Consider the following 9,127-nt stretch of genomic DNA (forward strand, 5'->3'; position numbering starts at 1 on the left):
TCTGGCTCCATCTTTAAAAAACTTCAAAAGAATAAAACAAGAGTGGCATTTCGTGACACAGTGGTAAAGGCAGGAACAGCGGTGCTGTGCAGGAAATCCATTGTAGAGCAGACCGTCTCATTTTGGTTCAGCCTTTTATTGGTTTACAAAGCCTTTCAAGGACACATCTCTGTAGACCGCATCCTTCAAAGGAAGCAGCCCCTGAATTTGGACACACTTACAGTCTCACACTCTGAAATTTAAGCTAAATTTACAGAGGCTGCATCCCGAACCACACACTTCTATGACTTGGATAACTACACTAATGAATGCACTTCTAAGATTCCATTTAGTGCAGTAGTATGCAGTTTGGGACACGGCCTGAGATTCAGCACTGACACTGCAATATGACGTCACCTGAAAGTAGCAGGCAATAAAAGTTCAGCCATGAATGCGATCGGGCTGCTGTTCTGAAGCCATTTTAGGAAATTACAAATGCAACCAAACTGTGCTGCCCTCCAGGGACAATTTTATGTTTACACAGGTTTTGTACAGTGGCAAATGAAGCATGTAGAACTCAAAAAAGCCATTATTCACTTTGAGAGAAAAAGGGGAAGCCTGACAGACTCATTTTGTTTAACTGGGGTGGCCAGAGGAGTGGCCAAGTGGACCTCTTCGGCCACACCTTGACCCTGTCCCAGTTAAAACATTTACATATATCAGTCTTAAAGGCACAGTAACATAAATAGCCTGTTACATCAAAGAGGTTAAAATGGTCATGTAAGAATGAAGTATGTTTTTGGTTAGTAATACCACACAAATGCTGTGAATGGTCCTCAGTTGGGTCAAAAAATAAAATGCAAAAAAAAAAATGTAGGATGGGGGCCTTTAAGTGTCTGCCAGTAATAAAACTCATGTCACTGTGCATCCCCATGAAAAATATTTGTCTCTTTTCCTCAGAGCTATGAGTCCATTATTTGCAACTGGCTGCTTCAAATGATGCCATTAATTTTGAGCCCAGGAAACGCAGCAGTCCCAGATAGAAGACAGATCGGTCCGCAAAGAGTTAACAAGTCCACTAATTTTCAATCAGTGCTCGGATTACCCGTCATAACCCCAGGGGTCTGGACTCAATCTTGGAGAGAGGAGTGAAGTGGGGCAGAGAGTTTTCCCAGGATAAAATCAATCACTCTGTGAAACTGGGCTCCACTTCGGCTTAACCTCTCATCCAAAAGGAATGTCCATTTGAGAGGGCAGAGGATACTGAGGCAGCTTCTGCTGGCAGAGCAAAGCTCTGGAGGTGGGTGGAGGGGCAGATGAGATCAAAAATAGTGCTTCGCAACTTCATAAAACCCTCAGCGTCTCAAAACTGTGAGTCGTTTTTTTTTTTTGTACATTTTCAGCAAGGCGGCCTGAGGGTCAGATCCAGTCCTATGATGATAATCCTCAATAATCGCCAATAACATCTATCCCAACCACTGTTTAAAGCTCAACAATACTTTGGGATTAAGATGACCGAGACAAAAACAGGAAGTGGGTCAGGTTGTAGTTTAATAGGTCATGCATTCATCTGCGATTTTCTGGATACACAAAACATCAAACTCCAGATATTCTGAAACTAGAAGAACAACAAACAGTACTTTAGCCCAAACAAATAATACCAATTTCACTCCGCTATGTGTTCCGCCTCTGTGGCTGTGGGTTGGGATTCAGCAGATTGCACTGTGTGTTTTTGCATGGCAGAGCTTCTTCTGTAATAAGTTCATCTCTGCCCAAAGGAGTCAAGTAGTTATTAGGTATTTGCTTTCTTGCTCCATTAAGTCGATGCATTATTTATGGGGAAAAACACACACACACACAAACACACACACACACACACACACACACACAATAATGGAATGCTACGAAATGAATGCTGCCAAATATTTTCCCCATTATTTCCCTATTTATGGAAGAGTGGCTTTAAAACTCCTTCAGTTAGAAAAATGAATTGAGCTGGTGCTAGGTTATTATGTCGTTGTAATCTGTGTACAGGGTGAAAACACAACATTTTCCCAGCTATAAGTGGATCCACCCTTAAGAATGTTTTCAGGTACATTCACACATTAGCAAGGGACACTGCTGTCTCATTCCCCACTGCACATCCTATTTTGGCCAGATGCAAAATACCCAACCTGGAACAAAAACAGCTAGTAATTGTAATGTCTTCAGAGAAAATCTGATAATCCTGAACATAAATCCTATTTCTAAACGGTTTATTAATAATAGATAGCAGATCAATGTAATAATACATAAATACACTGGGCAGCATAAAACATGGTATAAAGTAATTCTGGTTCAGCTGTTTTGTTTAACAGCCTCAACTGAAAGAATCCAAATACAGTGTTGATTCTATGCGTGCATACCAGAGAGGTTTGTCACTATCAATTGGTAATCAAGCAGTCTACTGATTCTTTTTATTGTTATTTTAAGCACTCAGAACTTTTAAAAAGATGATAAACAACAAAAAGGGGCATAAATAAGCAAGTTAAAACAATTCATGCCATATAATGATAAGGAACGCTTTACAGAGCCTTATTATTAGATGAAATATATATAAAGCACTGAAAATTGCATGTAAATGGTAGTCTATAGCTCCATACTATAAGAGAGACCAGTAGGAGGGTTTTAAGGATAATTCCACAGATTTTTCAAAATTTCTGCAAAATAAAAAGATTTAGAGGTAAACAAAGACACGGCCATCATTTAAAAAGATGGATATTCAAGTGTTTTTAGTAAAGGCAATGGTTTTAAGCAATTTCATGCTTAAAAAGACGTTTGCATGGCCAAATGGTTCTTAGATTGATGGAGAATATAAAAACTATTCTATGTAGCATCAAATACAATAAAAGAACCCTTTTCTCCCCTTTATATGCAACCTGCCAACTAATAACTGGTAATTCATCAAATAAGTAAATTTTAACCAATGACTGTTTTTAATACGAGTAAAGGTGACCGCCCCAAGTGCAGGAAGAAGTGAGACAGGAAAAGACTGCTCAGGTTAAAGTACTCACCTGAGTATAAAGTGCACTACAGGGGAGGTGCTGGACAAGAAGACGTAGAAGGTGGCTGTGTCTGCGTTCTTCAGAGGTTTTGAAGATGTTTGCACGATCACAGTTCCACCCAGACGCAAACGCATGAACGTGGGGTTTCCAGGAGGTGAGCGCAGGAGACTGACATTGCCAATTTTCTTCATGTTGGGACCAAAGGCCTGGTTTGCACCCTTCCACTGATTACTATCCTGGGCAACACACTGGCTGGTGGGACTGGGCCTGGTCTGGTAGTAAAGTTCTACAACTGTCCCTCGTGAATCACCCCTCTGCTCTCTGCTGGACCTGGCGCCACCTGGGCTGAACCACGCTGGCTCCGGCTTCAACTGGGCCAAGCAGAAGCCTCCATTTGCAGGGATAGAGCAGGTTCCTCGAACCTCCAGCAGTGCCCAGAAGGCATGAGCTGTAACACAGATGTAGCCAGCTTCATTCTGCCCTGGCCTGACTTGATCTGGCACATCTTTTATGAGGTCCGTCTTGCTGGTGGCATAAAAGAGCAGTCGTATTATAGGTGCAGAAGAGCGCACTTGGCGGGCCAGAATAAAGGCTCGGACACTGGGGTCAGTGTTTACCAGCTCTGGCGGGATAGACTGCTCCACAGACATGGGCCCATAGCTGACGTTGATGGCTGGCTGCTCAGTGAGCCCAGTGATGATGAAGGTTTGTTTCTGCGACCGCTGGCTAAGGTTTCCCTTCAAAACATGACTGGCATCTTTCAGAAAAAGATGGTCAGCGTTGAGGATCTGGTAGGTCAGTTCAGGAAGATCAGGCGCCGGGGGACGGGTCTTAGGATCATCTGATACCTCCTCAGCCTTCATTCCTACAGGGGAATATGGATTAAGTGATATATATGATTCTGGAAATACTGTGTATTGGGGGAGGGGTCACAATACACATGATATATTGCATGGGTAAGTGTGTAGCTTGGTTTATTATTTAAGTCATTAGTCAATAGTTTGGACACTGAATGTATGTTTTTCATAATCTGAAAGGCATTTCAATCTAAAAGCTTCATAGAAGACAGGAGAAAATGTTCTTAACTTTCAAATGTACTTTAATGTGTCAATATTTTATTCCAAGTCATTTTGGGCCTTTTATGTTGGTCCATTCATCATGACAGGTTCATACAATGTAAAGAGAAGCTGGCATTTTCAAATGACAAAATAATGGGTTTTGAAATTGGTTTCTCAGGCAAATATAAATAACGAAGTCGATGCCTAGATGAGATCTAATATGTTTCCAAAACAAATTCTACATGTAAAAATATGCTAATTTCCCCCTCAATGAGTCGTTTCAGCAGCCAACAAGTGCTTAGCATACATGAGAACTTCTTCAAGTCTGTTTGGAAAAGCATCCCAGGTGGCTTCTTTTAAAGCTGCTTGATAGAATGATCAAAAGTGTGCAAGGAAAAGGCAAAGGGAGGCTGAAATGTGAGATTTGTTTAAAGAGAAATTTACCACCCATTTTTTTTATTATGCATAATTCAATCTTTAGGGTGTAAACAAGTGGATTCAGAGCGGTTTGAAGTGAAATGGTGTATTGTAGAGAAACTTAAAGATTAATTTCTTTACAGTGGTGGTGAAAGAAAAAAGGGGTCAGCACTTTTTGGCCTTGTAACACCCAGCATGTACCTCTCTACAATGAATTTATATTTAAGGTTTAGCCAAAACCCTTGTCTTAACATCATCATAAATCAATGTCTCAGGCATCAGGCAGGATATTTGTAACCATTTCATGTAATAGTTTTCTGGCTTGTATCTTTTAGATGCGTTAAATGTTTCCGACGTCTAGCTCTCATCACCACCACCATGAACAACTCTGACTCAGTAAGTTACTCTAAAATGGCAGATTTAACATCAAACCACTCTGAATGACTTTGTTAGTATGTGAATTACTTAATCATGCACAAATCAGTAGATCCCTTTAATACAATTTTGGTAACTGTAATGTTGCATATGTGCTTATTACAAGGCTTTGATGTCTTAACCATTAATGCAAAATGTAGAAAATAGTCAAAAAAATCCATTTGACAGATTCTGTATACTCCAAACTGCTGCATGCCATGTTCTAACATCAGCTCACCTGTTTCTACTTCTCACAGATCAAAAGAGTATGACTGGCTCAAAGCTTTGCTTTTGACAGCCTCTTCATGGCACTGCTGTTCAACAGTTTTCACTAAAAAATATCTGCAGATACGAGAAGGACAAAAGTCTTGCTCCCTTCTGACACAAACATCAGATTCCCCCAGAGTCTCACTCTATAACTGTGTAAGCACATTTCTTAGCATGCTGCTCAGCACACAGAGACAGGAAAATAGTCCCAAACGCTTTCATCAGGTGTTCAGCATGTCCAGACAAGCAACGTGTCAAATCCCTCGTCTGGAGGAGACACTTAACCTTTCCCTTCCGACAGGCTTCAGGACTCATGCTGCCTCCTGCCTCTGATTGCCAAAGAGCAGCGTTGGAAATTGAAGGCTGATCTTGACACATTGTGCATCTTTTGAAGTAGTTTGTCAAAAGGCATTCCATGTCATACTGATTCATGAATGCATTTGCAACTGCATTTCAAAAAGGAGCGGAGTGGAAATGTATGGTAACTTATGCATATTCTTTAGAACTCTGAACAGTGTTCATACACATTAGTTTTTGTGGCAGTATTGTTTTGTTGCCATGTTCCAGTGGGCCCTCAGCCCAACCCATTTCATTTCAGCAGCAACTATGGATTCCCACCAGCATACCAATTTAAAAAGGACACATTTTAATGAGGTTTTCACAGTAAGTCCTAAAGTCACAGGCTCCCTACTAGACTGATGTTATCTAGCATACATATTGAATCTATGGTGACTACAAAGAACCAAAATGACCCTTTGGACAAAGGCAGAGGGGGAAAAAAAACATCATCAAATCTTTATCAGTGCTGGACAGACAGCTTGACTTCCCTCTCCATTATACAGGTTATCTCTAAACAACACAGCAGTACGCCTCACTTACAGTCCACTAATCCGTTTGATGAACCTTCCTACTGGCATCACATCGACTCAAAAGCCCATAAAAACTATGAGCCTAATAAACAAATCCCATCTCAACCCAACTCTGGAAATCCCATGTAAAAAAGGCAACAACTCAAAGTAGGTTAATGGCTACAGCTGCAGGGGAGTAATGAACTAGTGTACACAGTGGTGTCCAAGCACATTAGACCAAACATGAGTGAGCTCCAGTTGTGCATAAGCCACTATGATCTATGGCTAAACTCTCACTATTTTGCACGACTGTATAAAAGTTAAAACCTAATTTAATGACAACACTCCACAGGGTCACCATGTTACCAGATGGAATGAGCTCTGTTTCGAGTGTTGTTTCAACTTCTGCCCCATAAACGTGGTCAGTGAAGTTGACAGTACTTAGAACCACTTCTCCCGAGAGGTAGTGCAAAATAATCTCCAATGGACTTCCAATGTACTACCAGAGCTGCACAATATGGAAAAATAATCATATTGTTGGATAAATAGATGAATAAAATAAACCTATTGCAATACTTCGCCAAATACACTGTATCATTTGACAAAAAACATGAGCAATAATAATTAGTGACCATAAACACAAAGTCAAAAGCTAGGTGAGGGTTTTAAACCGATGATTACAGGTTATTAATATTATTCTTTTTTTTCTTTGACATGCAACTACTGTCTGCACTTAGAAAAAGAACATTTTTGACCTTATTATAAATAATCAAATATGATACATAGTTACAAAACCTTATACACACACACATACATATTTGTGTGTGTAATATATATATATATATATATATATATATATATATATATATATATATATATATATATATATATATCGCTGCTGTTGGAACAAAACCTCGTACCTCCATTTTTGTCATTTTTTAGTTTTTGACATAATTTCAAAGGACCCGTTCTCCTTTACATTGTGTGTAAATTTCATGTATACACACACACACACACACACACACACATGTATATACACATACAAATACACACAGACTATATTAGTGTATTAAAATGTATTAAATTATTTAAATCAAGTAATTATGAAAAGGAAATAATATTTTATGTTTATACAAAATGTTTAAGTGCAAAATTTAAAAATATATAAATCATACTTTAAATATTAAGGGATACACACACATTGCTTACAATAATTCAGTAATTTGTTCAATTTGGGGTTATCAATGAGTTTTAGAGAAGTAAGACAATCAGACAAGGAGAGAAGTCTACAATCAACCAGCAAATTGTTTTGAGGAATTTGGTATTACTGGTTATTATTTATTCCCATCTTCAGAAAGAAAAAAGTCAATACATTCTGATGGAAAACCACAAGTAGTCTTTTAACTGATCTATTATGATTAAAATCCATAAAAACATGAACTAAAAAAGGTTCAAACGGATCCGTTTTGATTTCAGGTTGACTTTAAAAGTCTGGCTTGTGTTTTCTTGACCATAAAAGTTTATGTCTGATGACGCCTTGATTCACCAAAACTCTCCTAGATCACTCAGCAGGAACGTGTGAAGTTGGTCAGGATGCTCACAGCACACAAAAACATTCCGTCAGAGGGATTTGTGTCTTTGCAATATCAGTAACAAAGACCAATATCGTGATAATGCTGTAGCACACGATATATTGTACAGCCCTGCTGCCTGCTGAGGTGGTCAGCTTATCCCGTTATTCAACTAACGTTAAGAACATAAACAGACTTTTACTAAAGTAGCTTCATACATTCATTCTCTACTTCTTAAGGGAAGTCTTACCTCGTATTACTGTAGCGAGACACACGACCACCAGCAGCATTCCCCTGGGTAAGAAGCCTGTGTTTACCATTACTGCAAACTCCAAAGACGAAGTGTCAGCTGAAACCTACTGATGTTTAAGCACAGTGACCATCCCAAACCCTGCTGAGCGCTAAAGCCAGCAAATCAGCAGCTTGCTTGGACACCTGGGGCTACTGAAAACAGCACAAGGCCATTCTACAAACGGAGAAAGGTCAGTTATCTGCCCGGTTCAGTTTCAGTCAGTCCTTCCAGCCAAATGTCTACTTTCAGAGTTTAGAGACACCCCGAAAGCAGCAGATGTTCAGGTTGAGCGCTTCTCTTTGGTCACGTGACCAGCAACCAATAGAAGAGACGAAGAGCGTCTCAAACCTGGAAAGGAAGCCACAAGTCCCGCCCGCTGCGCTGTGATTGGCTGATGGAATGACTACTGACCAACGATACACGTGCAGTCAGGAGCAGCGGCCGGTGGGAGCGTTTGGATGTTTGTTTTGATTAGACATTATAATTCTGTTTATATATATGCTGTAGCCTCTTATTATCTGTTATTAATAAGTCTTTCGTTGTAGGCGAACTGTAACAGGTGAGTGCATTCATAAGGCCTGCAATTAACACCTGAACTATTAATATGAATGTTAATTGCCACGGTAGAGGCAGGACAATAACTCTTTTCAATTAATGGCTGAATCTCATATCTCTCTCTATAGTTCGCTCTACAGGTCGTTAAATTGTGGCTCCTACATCCAAAAAGTGCAGCATATGTCCAACAGGGAGCAATTTGGGACTCAGCCAATAACTTTGGCTGTTTAAAGAAGCACAGCCCAACGCAGTTGGCAGTGGGCGGTGCACAGCTGGCCTTCGTCTGGAACTATAATACAGAAGGATGCCAGCGCCCCCTATTGGACATGGTCCTAAAGCCAGGGCCCTTGGCCATGTGTTTCCACCTCAAGCCCTGCAGTCCACCTTTACAGCCTAGATTCGGGTTTCCCCTGCTGTAACACACCTGATCCACCTCAAGCAGGACTTAATCATTAGCTAATGGGAAAACATGAAAGCAAGCACTGCAGGTGGACAACAAGGCTGGACACTCAGGCTTTAAAGGCGAATTCCATCACTTTTTATAATCCTTCATGAAATGGTTAAGATGTAAAGAAAGTCATTCAGAGTGGTTTAATGTTAAATTCTCCTTTCTCGAGATATTAGGGACTACCGAGTCAGACATGTTCACAGCAGATGTGAAAGGAACCAGACGTCTGCATAT

The 9,127-nt window shown here is 40.2% G+C and overlaps 1 protein-coding gene across 1 annotated transcript in view; it reads right to left on the minus strand.

The window, feature by feature from the left end:
* Positions 1–8,106, minus strand: part of si:dkey-1d7.3 (transmembrane protein 132D) — a 32,701-nt gene extending 24,595 nt beyond the window's left edge. Inside the window, exons 1-2 of the mRNA XM_017713453.2 lie at positions 7,849–8,106; positions 3,033–3,888 (exon numbers count right to left, since the gene is read on the minus strand). Coding sequence (XP_017568942.1) covers positions 3,033–3,888; positions 7,849–7,918 — 926 coding nt within the window. The 5' untranslated portion in view covers positions 7,919–8,106. The remainder of the gene's footprint in view (positions 1–3,032; positions 3,889–7,848) is intronic.
* Positions 8,107–9,127: the final 1,021 nt, after the last annotated feature.

Source organism: Pygocentrus nattereri, chromosome 16 (genome assembly GCF_015220715.1).
Source record: "Pygocentrus nattereri isolate fPygNat1 chromosome 16, fPygNat1.pri, whole genome shotgun sequence".
In the NCBI taxonomy this organism is placed as follows: Eukaryota; Metazoa; Chordata; class Actinopteri; order Characiformes; family Serrasalmidae; genus Pygocentrus; species Pygocentrus nattereri.